The following is a 15,941-nucleotide window of genomic DNA, read 5'->3' as shown; positions in this document are numbered from 1 at the left end:
ATATTCATTAAAGAAGTACTGTATAGTTTAACTTGTTGTCATCGCTGATGTTTTAAACCAAAACACGCTATGTCCCTGCGCTCACACAGGGATTAGGGGCGCTGGGAAATGCCACAGGGCTGGAGGTAAACGGATCAAGCAGCAATTGGCAGGCTCAGCAAGGGGAGGCTTAACCCAGCCCAGCGCAGATTTGTTGCCTCCTGCCCCAGATCCTTCAGGCCAGCACTGAGTGCAGCAGGACGGGTGCTTCACGCTTGGGGTTCCTCCTTGCACTGCGCCTGGATTGTGGCTGAGACCCAGCAGCGCTGCTCGTGCCTCCACGGTAAGTGGCTGGGGTTGACCTGCTGGCTCCTGGGCTTTCTAGGATGAGCTCAGCTGCTCTGTTTGGGGTTTTCTAGCTCTGAAGTTGGGGTGGCAGCCAGGAGGTGGGCAGTAGGGAACAGCTGGTGTTGGTAATCCCATCTACAGGCAGCATGGTGTTAATCCCTGGGGAGCTGGTGTGGGTTTAGGGTCAGCAGGAGCCTCTATGTCATGGGGTGTCCTGGGGTGTCCTGGAGCATGGGGTCATGGGGGAAGCCAGCTGCAGGTGTTGTCTCTGTGCTGCTTGCAGGAGCTGCAAGTGTTCCAAAGTGTGGTGGGAATGGCAATGTGCTGCATGGCGTTCCTTGCTGTCCCTGTTGTCCCCTGGATAACGTCTCTATTCACAGCTCCTTAATCCCTTATATCCATGGGGGGTGAAAGGCAATTTCTGAGATGGTTTCTAGTCATTGGGCCCTTCAGGGGAGCTATGCCAACGCTCATTCAGGCAAGAAGATAAGGGCATGGCCCCATGGGATGGGAATTTGGGGCAGAGTGAGGCTCTTTGGAAAGGGAACATCGGAGATATCCTCTGTATGAGCTCTCACATGTCCTCACTTGGCTGCCACCAGGTCACCATGCCACAGCAAGCGGGGTGAGGAAAGGGCAGGGAAGCACAGTGGGTGCTGAGCACATGAGCTTAAAGCAGGGGGGTGTGGGTGTCTTGTGGTAGAGGTGAGGCATAGGGCTGAGCCGGGCTCCGTCTGGCTGTGCCCAAGCAGGAACAAAGAGGAAGGAAGCCCAGGACCTGTGCAAAAGGACTGCACTGGAGACAGCTGTCCCCGCTGCATGGCAATGCTGGGCTGGATAGAGCGGGTGGTCCCACAGCCCCCAGCACAGAACCTGCCTGAGGAGAGCACTGCGGCCCCACAGCCGGCCAAGGTGAGCAGGGAGGCGGAGAGCCAGAGTTCAGGGCATCCCTTTGGTGAAGGCTCTGGGGACAGCAGCGCCCAACAGCTCTGGGCTGAGGCCGTCTCTCACCCCAGGTGCCAGCAGGGAAGGCCAGCACTGGGGATGCTGCAGACCGCACGCAGGGTAAGCCCCACTGAGCCCCCCACCCCCAACATGTATGTGGAGCAGCAACAGGAGCTGCCTTTTTCCAGCTGCCATCAAAGAAACAGAGAAGAAGGTGGAATTTGCAGTCTCTGAGGACCCGGCCCCTGCATCTGCATCAGTGTTTGAGAGGTACTGGGGTACAGTGGGGGTGGGGACACGGCTGCCATGCACACTCCTGACACAGCCCTGCCCTGCAGCGTGGGGAGCAGTGTGCTGTCCTGGATCTCCCAGGGGCTGGAGAAGGTGGTTCCACAACCAGCACCGGCGCCGGGGTCACTGCAGGCACTTGGGAAGAGCTTTGAGACCAGCGTTGACATCCCTGACCAGGTGGGCCGTGGGCACGTCCCCACATCCTGGTTCTTTTAGAAGATCCACAAAGCAGGGGGGGCTCCCTCTGCCCCACGTGGCTTTTTGCCTTCACCCAACTCTAGGCAAAGGGCAGATTTCTCCCCTTGCCCCACCAGGTAATACTTTCTGCTTTTCCAGACAGAGGTGCAGGTCCTCAAGGATGAGGATGAGGATGCTCTGGGTAAGGGGAATAATGAGCCCACGGTTTGAGGTTCCCTTCTGGTTGCCAGCCCCTGCACACCTGATCCTGCTCTCCCTGCAGAGATAAAACCCTTTGACCCTGAGGAGGATGAGCTGGATGGCTGCGAGCTGGAGGACGACTTGGGCACGGGCACGGAGGAATGGTGGGTTCCCTGTATGCAGCATCCTATGAGCAGGCAGAGGGGTGGCATATGGTGGAGGGATGTGGGATATGGGATGGGCAGACAGGGGATGTGGGATGCAGGTTATGGGATAGAGAGATGTGAGGTGTGAGATGTAGGATGGACAGACATGGCATGGAGAGATGTGGGATATGGGGATGTAGGATGCGTTATTTGTGATGTAGGATATGGGATGGAAGGAGGTGGAATGTGGGATGTTGGATTTAGGATGGAGTGTTGTGAGATGAGGGATGAAGGATGTGGGATAAAGGATTGTGGGATGAGAGATTTGGGATAAGGGATTGTGGGATGAGGGACGTGAGTCGTAGGATGCAGGATTTGAGGTAGGCATGGATGTGGGATGCAGGATTTGGGATTGTCTGACATGATGTGGGATAGACACACATGGGATTAGAGGGATGCGGGATATGGGTTGGAGGGATGAGGGATGTGGGATAGAGGGATGCAGGATGTGAGACGTGGGATGTGAGGTGTGGGATGAAGGGATGCAGGACATGGGATGCAGGATTCCAGGTGAACTCCAACCACACCTGCTCTCCCTGCAGGGCAGGAGCACGCGTGCTGAGCTGGCTGGTGCAGGGCTTTGAGAGGATGGTGCCGCAGCCAGAGGTGCCAAAAAGGCCCCAGGTGAGCACAGCTGTGGCTGCTGGTGTGGCACCACTGTGCTGCAGCCCCCTCTCCCAAGGCACTGGGGGGTTTCCCTGGGCGTTCCCTGCCCACTCCAACACTCGAGCAGCCCGCTGGGGCCAGACATGGTCTTGAGAAAGGAGGGGAGGAGGGCAGGTGCGACATGCAGAGTGCGCTGGGACAGCAGCAGCACATGGCCATGTCCATCCCTCTCTCTGCAGCCGGAGCCGAAGGAGGAGCGGTGCAGTGCCACAGCAGGAGGTGAGTGCTTTGTGCAGTGCCCCATAAGGTGATGTCTGCACTGCCTGACCCCTTGCTCTTTGGGACCGAACCTGAGCAGGCACAAAAGGGACTAAAACTCGGGTGAAGCCCAAAGACAACATCCCAGGAGAGGTGGAGTCGGCAGCGGTTGAGGGGCAGCCGGAGCCGGGGACCACCACCCTCCTCCCTCGGTCCCTGGTTGGGGACAGTGGCAGGTATGGGCGGTGACACTGTGCTGGGGATGTGGTGGGAGCAATGCAGGGTCTGACAGCAGGTTTCTGTTTGGCAGCATGTTCGGCTGGTTCGTCCAGGGGCTGGAGAAGGTGATGCCACAGCCTGTGCCCAGGGAGAAGCAGGACGTGCAGGTATGGGGTCTGCAGGGAGATGCTGGGAAGCAAGGGCTGGATGCTGGGTGCTGGGCTGTGGGGGTGGGTGGGTGTGCAGGGGCAGCAGTGGGGCCTCTCTCTGTGCCATCCTGCTGCTGGGTCTGCAGTGTTGCTGTTGGTGGGAGGGAATAGCAGGCCCTGGGGTGGGCAGGGAGGGCAGGGACCGTGCCTGACGCTGCCCTTTCCTCCTGGCAGGGAGCAGCCACCACAGCCTACAGCCCCGTGGAGGAAAGTAAGTGCTCACTGCTCACATCCTGCCCTTCTGCTGTCAGATTTTGAGAGAGGGTACCCGAGGAAAGCAAACTTCTGCTGCTGGGGGTTAGATATGGCATGTGAGCGTGTGCTCTCTTAGGGAAGAGCAGGGGGGTTTGTGCTGCTGCTCCTGTAGGACACCCCGAGATGCCCCGTGCCAGCTGCTCCGCCAGCAGTGAGCGCCAGGAGTGAGCGCAGCACAAACTCACAGCTCCCTAATGTTTTCCTTCTCCTTTTGTTTCAGGGGGCAAAGGGGCTTAGAGCCTCTGAAACAAATGGAAAATGAAGACAGTGGAGGGCCCCCAGCATGTGGGACCGACCCGTGGAGAAAGAGCAGCTGGGGAGGAAAGGCAGCAGCACCAGGCACAGCAGGAACAGGGCTTGGGGCTCATGGTTTGGGGGGGGCAGGAGCCCCAAGTGCCAGGCTTGGGCACACACCCCATCCCCACATCCCTTTAGGACAATGGTGACCCAATTGAGCCCCAGCCACTGTGTTTATATGTAATGCACCCTGCTGGAACCAGTAGATTAGGGGGAGTGGGCTCCTGGTGGGACCATGGTTTGGGTACATATAGTGCAGAGCAGATGGCACAACTGGGTTTTCTGCCCTTCTGTATTGCAATTTGTACGTTTCCTCTTGGTTTCATGGTGTGAATTCCTCCCAGTGCCCCACAATAAATTGGTTTTATACCACACCGATGTCCTGATCCCTCCTGGTTGTTGGTTGGGTGCACGTGTGGGGCTGTGCACTTTGCAGCCCCATACACTCAATGCTGGGGCATGGTGGGGTGCCAGGGGGGCTCCAGCAGTACACGTGGCACTGCCCACTGGGGCCCAGCCTGGGGCTGAGCACTGCAGAGCTGTCCCCAATCCCATTTCAGTTCATATTGTCCCTATGGAGCCCCAAGAGATGGACCTTGTGCTGGAGGAGGTTGATGACAGCTGGAGAGCTGAAGCCACACATGAAACAGTGGCCTGGGATGACATGGGGACTGAGCTGGGGACACAGGGCTATCCCCTGCCCCCCATTGAGGAGGAGCTGCAAGAGGAGGAGACCAGGTAGGGCAGGGGGCTGCTTTCTTCCTGGCGCTCTCAGGATCTATGGGATGGCCAGTATGGCTGGAGGGTTTAGACTTCATCGCCATCCATTTGTCACGGGGTTCTGGGGAGGTCCTGGCACTGCAGCCCAGAGCTGTGGGTGCCCCATCTCTGGAGGCTCCCAAGGCCATGGAGCTGGCGGGGGCACAGCTCAGCCCCATTTTATGCATTTCACCTAATGAGCTACTCCCTTTCAGGCTGTGGTCCTGCGCCCCGAGCGCAGCTGAGGAGCAGGAGGAGGAGGAGGAGGGAGAAGAGGAGGAGAAGAAGAAGGAAGAGGAGGAGGAGGTGGAGGAGAGCGCAGGGTGAGCGCTGCACGGGGGCTGGACACCAGATACATGCATGATGCTCTGGGGGAGGGTGATCTGGGGGATGCTTTGGGAGGGTGCTCAGGGCACGCGGCCGTGAGGATGCTTTCTCAGTCCGTCTCGTTGCTGGGTTCGCTGCTGACGCGCATCTCCTGGAGACGGCAGCTCCGGCTCCGCAGCCACCGTAGCAACAGCGCCCGCAGCGCTGGGCTGTGCTTGATCCCGGGGCACGGCGCTGCCTCCAGCTCCGTTAGTTCCTGCATTCGGGATCACCGGGAGCGGGTCGGAGCTGGGTGCACAAGCAGCGAGTGCTGCCGAGGAACAGGAGGTGCGTTTTTGCTTCTTTTCCTGCTGCAGAAAACAGCCTCTGTGGGCAGCAGCTTCAGAGCAGGCGGTGTTTAGGGGGATCTTCCTGCTCGGGTTGTGGTTTGCTGTGATTTCACATGGTGAGAGATCCAACCCAGCGCTGCGGGTGCTCTTTGCACGCTGCTGGCTGTGCCCTGCGCTACCCGAGCTCAGTGGTTGGGCAGAGGAGGCGCTCTCCATCCTCTGTGCTTGTTTGTGGGAAAACTGAGATGTCAACAGGTTCCCAGCTCAGGGTGGTGAGGTCCTGAAACACCCCCCAGCCTGAAAGGCTGCTGCACCAAGATGTGTGTGCTGCTGCTGGAGCAATAGGCGGCTTGATGCCCTGCGGCCGGACCCTGGGGGCTGCCTCGCCATGCACAGCTCAGCCCCAGCTGTGCTCTGTCTGTCCCGCAGGGCCCTGCCCCTTTCCCTGTGCCCCTCCACCGATGAGGGGCTGGAGGACGCCTTCTATGCAGAAGAGGCCTTCAGCTTTGCACGGCGGGAAGAAGCTGAGATAAGCGATCTGGAAGGTGCTTTCATACAGGTACAGAGCTCCACATGCTCCACACTCAGCTTTGGGCACACAGCATTACAGCACACAGGCTGTTTTTCCCCTTCCAATGGCTTTCCTTTTCCTTTTCCACTCTGAAGGTGCAAGAGCAGGCAGTGCAAGGAGAAGCCTCAGGAGCAGATGCTGCAGGTACAGCGCAGAGCAGCACGGTGTTGGGTCAGGACGGGCTGAGCATGCATAGGCACCACAATGCCCATGGGTGCTCACTGTGCTGCCAATAGCAACACCAGCCCCACATCTCCGTGCTGCCATAACCATCCTGTCTTCGACCCCTCTGTCTCTCATTGCAGCCCTGCCCCTGCTTGAAGCACCTAGGCACCTAGCAGCATGGCCAAGCGCTCCCGAGACGTTGAGCTAGACCACCTGGTGCACGACACGCCGCCCGACCATGGGGACGCGTCCCATCCCATGCTAGAGCAGCTCCCAAATGTCCCCAGCTACCGCATCCCTGTCCTCGCTGCTGGCAGGTGGAAGGCTGGAGTGGTCAACCCCAATTTTTGCAATGAGGAGCAATCCCCTGCCCGCCCCTTAGGTATTAGGCGACGGGCTTGCGTGGCTTGGGGGTGGGCGCTGTTCCTGGCTGCTTTTTGTATAGAAGCACAGAATAAAAGCACGCTTTATTTTGCAGCACAGAGGCTGGGGAATTAAACTCCTATTTTTTCTACTTCACCGTGATGTGCCTTGCTAGCTCAGCCCCTAACAAACAGCCATGAAGATGGCTGCCCCCAGACGACCTGCTGAGCCCACTGCACACACACCTTCTTTCCCCAGCACTCCTACAAACCCATTCATGCTGAGTGGACAGGAAGACGTGGCTGGTGGGGCATGGAGCTCTGGGACACCCCTCACTCTGCCCTTGTCCCCCCCCAGGGTTGAGGCACTGCCCCTCAGTGGGCATCGAGGACGTGGATGGTGGATGTGACCTCGTGGAGGAGGACGGCACCCACTTGCCACTGCCCACCCCCAGCTCCCCACACATGCTGGTGGTGCCTGGAGCCTCCCCCAGGTAGGGACTCCCGAGCCCTGGTGTTGCCCCCTCAGTGCTGGAGTGGGGGGTGAAGGATGGGCACTGGGCAGCCCGAGCCGTGGGGCAGGCAGCCCTGGCAGGGGTTGGGGCTGGGGGGGCTGTAGGGTCCCTTGCAACCCATCCGTTCTGTGTTTGATTGATTCCCGTGGCACTGCCCGCTGCTGCCAGCAGAGGGCTGAGAAGCGCCGTTTAACAGCCTTTGAATCAGCGCCCAGAAGCCGGGCTTCCTTTCAGGCCACCATCAGCAGTAGGAAATGGGCATCAGGTCCCACCTCGTGTATGCCCCACATCACAGGCGTGCTCAGAGCCGGGGTCCCAGCAATCCACTGCCATGGCTTTGTGTTATTCAGCCCCAAGCATCTTCCATGGCAAGGAAACAAACTCACCGTGCCCCAGAGCAGGAGAGCTGTGGGGCAGAGCTCGGGGCTGCCCTTGTGCTGCTCAAACTATGTGACATTGGCTTTGCTTCCCATCACAGGAGATGCAGGCTGGGGGGTAGTTGGGCTTGCAGCTCAGCATAGCTCTGCTCTGTGTCCTCAGGAGGAAGGTGCCAGCCCCTGCAGATGGCCGTGGAGAGGGGAACTGGGACGAGGAGCAGCGGGACAGGTACGTGGTGGTCTTGGACACAGTGGGACACCAAAGGCAGAGAGAGCAGAGCTGGATGTGCCCCTGTGCTTTCCCACCCCACAGCCTGCCTGAGCGCATCGGCTCAGCCACCAGCCAGAGCAGCGCCATCATCCATGACCGCCTGCAGGAGCTGGTGAGGCTCTTCAAAGAGCGAACAGAGAAGGTGAAGGAGAAGCTGACCGACCCCGATGTCACCTCTGATGAAGAGAGCCCTACAGCATGTGAGTTTGGGCTGGGCTGGGAGGCTGGGAATGCCAGGTTTGGCACCTGGGATGGGGGCAGTCCTGCCTCTATGTGCAGGGTGGGGGACGAGAGGCATGGAGCAGCTCCATAGAGCAGTGGGCACGGCCCTGAGCTCCTGGAGCCTGGGGAGCATTGGGCTATGGATGGGGCCCTGGGCAGCCTGAGCTGGTGGCAGCAGGGGATTGGAACTGGGTGATCTATAAGGTCCCCTCCAACCTAAGCTATTCTGTGATTCTCTCCCAGCACCTTCCAAGCCAGCACCCCCAGCACCACCCCCACCCCCACCTCCACGGGATGAGCAGGTGGGGGAAAAGCCAGCGGAGGATGAGCATTACTGTGAGATGCTGTGCTGCACCTTCAAGTGCCAGCCCTGGATGAACCGTGTGAAGAGCTACCAGTTCCCCAGCAGCATCGACCCGCTCACCAGTGAGAGATGGAGGAGGCTGGGTGGGACATGGAGGGGCGGAGGGGCAGCAGAATGTCTGTAGTCAGAGTGTAGTGATGCCCCGGCACAGCTGCCCATCCCTGGCAGTGCTCAGGGCCAGGCTGGATGGGGCACTGGGCAGCCTGGTGTGTGGGAAGGGTGGGCTTGCATGGCAGAGGGATGTGCAGCCAACTCATCAGGGCATGTTTCCCTGTGTTCAGACCTGGTGTATGTGCTATGGCTGTTCTTTGTTGTCCTGGCCTGGAACTGGAACTGCTGGCTGATCCCCGTCCGCTGGGCCTTCCCCTACCAGACACCAGCCAACATCCACTACTGGCTGCTCATGGACTACCTGTGTGACCTCATCTACCTGCTGGACATCGTCGTCTTTCAGACCCGCCTGCAGTTTGTCCGAGGAGGAGACATCATAGTGAGTGGCTGCATGCACTGCATCCCACCAGGGGACGTGGCCATGGGGAAATCCCACCCATCACCTCCAGCAGCACCAGTGTTGGTGTCTCCCACCAATGTGGGCATAGATCATCACCTTCTCATTGGAGCTGGATCTGCTTAGGGAGGATACAGATGCTGAGGTTTCTCCCATGAACTCTGATTTCTGTGGTGCTGGCACTGCAGCGTAGTTCCTCCAGGGTGAAAAAAGTGCAAGGCTTGTCCTGAGAAAGGGTGAGGCGATGGCCTGCAGCCAGCTCTTCTGCTCCTCCTGCTCTGCTCCCCTTCCATGCACAACAGGACCGGGTTCCCCATTGTGGTAAAGAAAGGGAAAGCCAAGCATGACCACATTGGTGGTGATCCTGCTCTCTGCAAGCAGCAATCGATCACAGAGTTGTAGAATCCTTAAGGTTGAAAAGGACCTCTAAGATGACTTATTCCAACCTCTCTTTCCCTCTCTTCCCTGCTATTCCCAACCAGAGTGACAAAAAGGCCATGAAGGAGAACTACCTGCGATCGCAGCGCTTTAAGGTTCGGTGTGACTTTATTGCTTTGTGCCTTCGGTCTGTGATATGACCTGTAGTTCCACCCCACCTGGCCTGCAGGTCCCCATTGGTGTCTGGGTTTCAGATGGATGTGGTGTGCCTCCTTCCCTTGGATTTCTTCTACTTCAAAGTCGGTGTCAACCCACTCCTGCGTTTTCCCCGCTGCCTGAAGGTGAGTGGAAGAGAACTGTGCTGATTTGGTGGCTACAGCCGTAGTACTTAATGAGAGGATGCTGAACAATGGATGGGAAGTCTTGTCTCAAAGGCCTTTGGGGGCTGTTGGTCAATATTTCCATCTTATTACTCTCATGTTTCCAAAGAAGGGTGGGTACTGATGGAGCCAATTGTGCCCGTGGCTGTTTGTGCTGGGGAGGGAGGCTGGGCAGACGGGCTCTCAGGGTGTCATAGTGGGGATGTGCCCCCTGGTTGGTGGCTTCTCAGGAAGCCATGGCATGCTGGAGCACACTGCTTTCCTCCTCCTCCCAGTACCTGGCCTTCTTTGAGTTCAACAACCGCCTGGAGGCCATCCTGAGCAAGGCGTACATCTACAGGTGAGGGGAATCATTTGTGGGGGTCAGGGATGTTTATCCCTGTTTGTTACTGGGGAAAATGGCTCACACCATGGGTACAGGTCTTTCTGACTTGCCCCAAGGCTGCTGCTTGCTGTCCCTTGTGATGCCAGAGCCAATGCTGTGTGTTTGTCCCAGCAGACGCCCTGTCTTCTTCCCTCCCATTCACTCCTTGTGTTTTTTGCTGTGCAGAGTGATTCGGACCACTGCCTACCTGCTGTACAGCTTGCACGTGAACTCCTGCCTCTACTACTGGGCATCAGCCTACGAAGGACTGGGCTCCACCACCTGGGTCTACGATGGGGAAGGAAACAGGTACGAGGCAGGGCTCGGGTCCTCTCATAGCACAGCATGCTCTGATGGATGGGAGCAAGAAATGTGTTTGGATGTAGCTGGGTCCATACAAACATCTGAGGTGAGGATTATAGAATCATAGAACCATTAAGGTCAGAAAAGATCACTGAGATCATCCGGTCCAACCATCAACCCATCACCTATGCCCGCTGTGAGGGGTCCTGCTGAGCTGAGGCCTGCAGCAATAATGGGTCAAAGGGGCTGTAAACTGGGAGCCCAGTGCTGGGGACAAGGATGCCATAGGAGAAAAGAGCACTGCACACACAGCACTTGGCTCATGAGCTGAATGCTGCCTGGTGACTAATGCCCACAGCTGTGTGTTGTACAACATGGGCAAAAGGAGATACCAAATAATGCTTGATTCATTCAGCACCATTCTCCTGTGCAGTAAATGAGAGCTGGCTGAAGAAATAAAGGCTTGTGCAAGTGTGTTAAAGGCTTTCCATGCGGTGTGGGTGGGACAGTGACTGCTGGTGTTTCCTGCTGTACTATGGGCTGTACTATGAGCGTGGTACATGGATGGTGAGCTCAGTCTGGGGGGGTTCATGCCCCAAATGTAACCACAGCTGCATCCTCTGCCCCTCCCAGCTACATCCGCTGCTATTACTGGGCAGTCAAAACCCTCATCACCATCGGAGGCCTGCCAGACCCCAAGACACTCTTTGAGATCGTCTTCCAGCTTCTCAACTACTTCACGGGTGTCTTTGCTTTCTCTGTCATGATTGGGCAGGTGAGTGGAGGGGGGTCCCACCTCAGGTGGGAGACAGGCTTGGTGGTGGGGTCGATCTACAGTGTTCCCCATGCAGGAGCTCCTTAGCTGCTCAGCAAACAGGATGCGGTGGATGCTGGGAGCCCCCTGTTAGCACACAGCAGATGTCCTCACTCCCTGAACTGCTTAACCTGTGTGAGAGGTGATAACAGCAACTAAACAGACTCTTCCAACTCTCCCTGCCCTGCAGATGAGGGATGTGGTGGGTGCTGCCACCGCCGGGCAGACGTACTACCGGAGCTGCATGGACAGCACCATCAAGTACATGAACTTCTACAGGATCCCCAGAACAGTCCAGAACCGGGTCAAAACGTGGTACGAGTACACGTGGCATTCACAAGGCATGCTAGGTGAGAGCCTCTCGGAGGGCCACGTTGTGCTCAGGGTGCCGTCATCATGTTCTATGTGCATTTTACTATGCTTGCTTTGCTTCAGTCTAGTTGTCAAAGAGCAGCCAAGCAAAGAGTATGATGGGTTTGGAGCAGGGGAGGTTTATTTGACTCTTTATCCCCATAGATGTATATGATATATATGGTGTAGTGTATGGGTTTGCACATGGGCTGCCAATGGGATGCAGAGCCGTGGTGTCCGCTCCAAGACTCACCCATCCCCACGCAGCGCTGGGTGCTGAGCTCCTTGGGAGAGTGCTGGAAACATGGTTTTCTATTCTGCATCTCACAGATGAGTCTGAGCTGCTGGTGCAGCTGCCGGACAAGATGCGACTGGACATCGCCATCGATGTGAACTACAGCATCGTCAGCAAAGTGGCCCTTTTTCAGGTATGCCTGCAGGGTGGGCTCTGTCCCACGGTGCCCGGTTCCATTGGCACGGGCTGACTGCTGTTGGCTCCATTTGGGCTCAGGGCTGTGACAGACAGATGATCTTTGACATGCTGAAGAGGCTCCGGTCTGTGGTCTACCTGCCCAATGACTTTGTCTGCAAGAAGGTACTGAGATGCTGTGTGGGATGGGTGTCCCATTTCTGGGCACCCCGCACTGCATCCATCTCTGTTACAGGGGGAAATTGGCCGTGAGATGTACATTATCCAGGCAGGACAAGTGCAGGTGCTGGGGGGACCTGATGGCAAAACTGTGCTGGTGACACTGAAAGCTGGATCAGTGTTTGGAGAAATAAGGTCAGCAAAGCACTGCTGGGGGGATGCAGCCCTCTGAGGGGCCTTGGTTCTGTGCTGAGCCCCTTAAAATGGCTTAAGTTGGGGGAGCCCACCCAGCCCCAACCCCTGCTATGGGCTGGGTGCCCCCCAGCTCACACTGCCCAGGGTCTGTCCATGGCCTGGGGCACCTCCAGGGATGGGCACCCCCAGCTCTCTGGGCCTTGGCTGCAGCAGCTAAAGGCGATGCAGCAGCAGTGCTTGAGTCTCTTGGTGTTCCACTCAGTTTGCTGGCAGCTGGAGGAGGGAATCGCCGAACCGCCAACGTCGTGGCTCACGGATTTGCAAACCTTTTCATTCTGGACAAGAAGGATTTGAACGAGATTCTGGTGCACTACCCTGAGTCTCAGAAGCTGCTGCGTAAAAAGGCCAAGTAAGTGTGGGCTGCGGGATGGAGTTCTGGTCTGAAAGCCACCAGGAAGGTTTCTCAGTTCCAGCTGATGTAGCTCTGTGCTGACATCATTTCCCATTCTCTTTGCTGCAGGAAAATGCTGAAAAACAATAATAAACCCAAAGATGAGAAAGGAGGGCCTGGAGACCCGCTGATCATTCCCCCCAAACCCGATACCCCCAAGCTGTTCCAGGCTGCTCTGGCTGCCGTGGGGAAGGCAGGAGGCAAAGGGCACCTGGCACAGCTGCGCTGGAGGCTGCGGCAGCTGAAGGCGATGCAGGAGGCACAGGTCAGAATGGAGAGAGTGAGATGGGCAAAGAGCTGGTAGGGAATGCACTGCAGCTTTAAGGCTGGTAAACACCCAGAGAGATGCTGAGAATGTCTGAGTTTCTGCAGTGCTTCATGAAAGCACAGTGAGGCTTCATGCAGGTCCCTCACCAGAGCACTTTGCTATACTGATAGAGCTACCCCTACTCTGGTGGGTGGGCCCATCTGGGCATCTCTGCAAAGCTTTTGCCAGGATAGAGCCCTTAGGGAGGCAGAGCTGGTGCTTTGGGTGCAAGGAAGCCTTGTTGTGCCCGTCCTACCTTCCTTCCCCTCAAAACATGCAGGTTGCATTTCAGCTGCCCTGGGTGATCTTTGAGGTCCCTTCCAACCTGAGCCATTCAGTCAGTCTCACGTGGGTCACCTCAGGCAGCAGTAAAGCTCCCCAGAACACCAGAACAAGGCTCTCCTAAGGCTGATTTTGCCCTTTTTAAATTTTTTGTACTTCAGGATCCCAATTTCAGTCCGATCCCACCAAAGTCACCGGTGCATCGGAGGTCACCCACTGCCTCCCCCAAAGCAAGGCCCCCTCCAGGAGAAGAGATATCCTCAATGTCTGCCGATGAATCAGTCGCTATCCGTGTGATTTCAACAGCCCAAGAGGATGAAGAGATACTTGCTGCTGAGATCTCAGAGAAGGAAGATGAGAAAGAGGAGAAATGAGAACCGAGCTGATGTGGGGGGCTGGTGGCACGAGTAGGAATTGGGCACATGCCTTGGGTAGAAGCTTTCAGTCATTAACGATTGCTATGGATTGGAAATAGGCATCGCTCAGTAGGTGCTGCAGGTGGGCTCTGCCTTTCTTCTCTGCTTAGAGCTTCACCCCACTGCCAGTGGAACCCAGAGCTGTATGAGGTGGTGAGAGATGGGCACAGCTGCACGGGGGTGGGGGTCACCATCCCTGGAGGTGTCCCAGAGCCGTGGGGATGTGGCACTGAGGGTCATGGTTTAGATTGGCCACATGGTGATGGTCAGATTAGATGGGCTCAGTGGTCTTTCCAACCTTCATGACGCTGTTATTCAAAGTTCTGTGTTCTGGAAACCTATTGTGTAGAGCATCTGTGTGCACATTCCTTGTATCGGGCCTGAGATCTTGTGGAGGGACAGCCCAGAAGAAACGGCTTTTTACATCTCTGAGTAGTTAATGAGTGCCTGCTCAGATAAAGCACGAAAGAGTTTTTCACCTCCAAAGCTGAGTCAGCCGAGGGAGAACAACAAGACTTCTCTGTTGGACCCAAGGTCGTCACAAGCAGCGGGAGCGTGACTCATCTGGAAAGGATCTGGGCTGCGATTCGGAGGCAAGCACAGGCTGAAATCACCATGGTGAGAGCATGGGGGGACCCCCCCGGCCTCACACTGCCAGCCAACAGCTCCTGGAGAGGGGGGAGAAACCCAAACATCGAGGAACTCCAGCATGCCCCGTGGGCACCCACTGCCCTTAACAACACAGAGGAAACCCCAACCTCCTGCCGCCTCCCTTCGCGTTTTGTGCCCTCAGCTATTTGCACGTGGTTCCCTGCTGGGTAGAAGCAAAGTGCTCAGCGGTACAGAAACAGCTCCATAAACAGACCAGGAAATGTGGCAAAGTCAGGCTGATGTGCTGCTGCGATTTGATAAGGTTTAGTGGAACAGTTTACATTGGTAGCGCTCTGTAACAGCTTTCATAATGCACCCTAATCTATAATAAACACCACTTAGGTTCCCGGTCATTTTCCTTGGATTTATTTCAGGATTCCAGGTTTCCTATGGCTGGAAGCAGATCAGCATGGGAAGGCAATGCAGTGCTCTGCTAAAAGCAGCACAGAAATGCTTTGGGAAAGGTTTATGCTCCGTTGGAGTGGGAAAACAGCCTCCCAGCTCCCTGCAGGGCTCAGATAGGAAGATGGCAGAGGGGTGGAGCGAGATGATCTTTAAGGCCCCTCCAACCCAAGGCATTCTGTGATTCCATGAAGGAGAGGGGAAAAAGCCAACCCACAGTGACTCACACATTTTCCAGTGCGTTTCAGACGTCCTGTAATACTGCTAGGAGAAAGCTTCTGCTTTTCTGTCATAGAATCACAGAATGCCCATGGTTGGAAAAGACCTCCAAGATCATCCAACCCAACCATCCACCTGCAAACTATTTCCCCACTAATCCACATCCCTCAGTACAACACCTCAACCTTTCTAGAGCACCTCCAGGGACAGTGGCTCAACCACCTCCCTGGGTATCCCCATCCAGTGCCTGGCTGCTCTTCTGGAGAAGAAACGTTCCCTAATATCCATCCTTTTCCCTGATATTCAGCCTTTTTCCTGATACCCAACTTGCTTCAGTCCCCAGAAGGAGGGAAAAAAGCTTTCTGAAGTGACAAACGCTTGCATGAGGATTTGAGTTTTCAACACATGGCATGAGAAGATAATGGAAACAGAACTGGTAATTCTGGAAGCACATGAAGGCTTAAAGCCATCCTCCACTGGATCTGTTCACGGCTTTAATGCTTTGGAGATTATTCCCAGGTAATAATTAAGGTCGAGGAGGGGTTGGGCTTCCAGCCCGTCTCCCTTTGCTGTGCAGGGCTGTTGGGACAGGGCAGCTCCATGTTCATCCTGCTGGCTGGGGACTGGCCATCAGCCTTCCCTCTGCTGCAGTCCACAGCTCCTTTGCTACAGGTGCAACAGGCTCTCTTTGTGTTGGTTCCCACTGAACATCCCTTCACTGCATTTCTTTTCAGCTTTCACTCCATTTTGATGCTGGCTGAGCACTGCATCGATCTACAACGAGATGCTCTAATAATATTAATGCAGTATATGGGGATGTGTGTGTGCAGCCACCCGTTGCCAGCCCAGCACTGATAGCTGTGCTGGAAATTCTGCATTGCAGTCTTCTTGCTCGCTTCTATTCCCCTCATTTCAGCCATTTATCAGAGGTTTATAACCCAATGCAAACACTTGTCTGCTTCCTTTTCCCTACAGACAGAGCCTGGGCAGGTATCTTCTCTATTTATAGTGAGAGCAATCTTTTTAAAAGATTAAGTGCAATTGCAGGTTAATCGCCGATAAGGTTATAACGAAAGTA

The 15,941-nt window shown here is 56.2% G+C and overlaps 1 protein-coding gene across 1 annotated transcript; it reads left to right on the top strand.

Annotated features, from left to right (window-relative positions):
* The first annotated feature begins 139 nt into the window (after positions 1-139).
* CNGB1 (cyclic nucleotide gated channel subunit beta 1) lies at positions 140-14,595 on the top strand. Its single transcript, XM_015873787.2, has 33 exons — positions 140-322; positions 1,080-1,239; positions 1,344-1,392; positions 1,461-1,542; positions 1,611-1,740; positions 1,900-1,942; positions 2,024-2,105; positions 2,690-2,771; positions 2,993-3,032; positions 3,112-3,247; positions 3,322-3,397; positions 3,614-3,650; positions 4,552-4,729; positions 4,966-5,073; positions 5,836-5,965; positions 6,073-6,121; positions 6,863-6,998; positions 7,560-7,625; positions 7,710-7,867; positions 8,133-8,315; positions 8,535-8,743; positions 9,244-9,294; positions 9,394-9,480; positions 9,795-9,859; positions 10,070-10,192; positions 10,820-10,961; positions 11,191-11,350; positions 11,682-11,779; positions 11,863-11,946; positions 12,017-12,135; positions 12,398-12,544; positions 12,656-12,851; positions 13,337-14,595. The coding sequence occupies exons 2-33, from the start codon at positions 1,147-1,149 to the stop codon at positions 13,547-13,549; spliced, it is 3,552 nt and encodes a 1,183-aa protein (XP_015729273.1). The 5' UTR covers positions 140-322; positions 1,080-1,146; the 3' UTR covers positions 13,550-14,595.
* The last annotated feature ends 1,346 nt before the right edge of the window (positions 14,596-15,941 follow it).

This window comes from Coturnix japonica, chromosome 11 (genome assembly GCF_001577835.2).
Source record: "Coturnix japonica isolate 7356 chromosome 11, Coturnix japonica 2.1, whole genome shotgun sequence".
Lineage (NCBI taxonomy): Eukaryota > Metazoa > Chordata > Aves > Galliformes > Phasianidae > Coturnix > Coturnix japonica.
The sequence above is the reverse complement of the archived record's forward strand: the minus strand, read 5'-3'. Positions and strand labels throughout refer to the sequence as shown.

What these genes read in the sequence shown, in the direction of transcription:
- CNGB1 (XM_015873787.2), top strand. Translation starts at nt 1,147, where the DNA reads ATGGCAATGCTGGGCTGGATAGAGCGGGTGGTCCCACAGCCCCCAGCA. An exon ending in CGGCCCCACAGCCGGCCAAG is followed by an intron (nt 1,240 to 1,343) that starts GTGAGCAGGGAG and finishes CTCTCACCCCAG; the next exon opens with GTGCCAGCAGGGAAGGCCAG. An exon ending in CTGCTGCGTAAAAAGGCCAA is followed by an intron (nt 12,545 to 12,655) that starts GTAAGTGTGGGC and finishes TCTTTGCTGCAG; the next exon opens with GAAAATGCTGAAAAACAATA.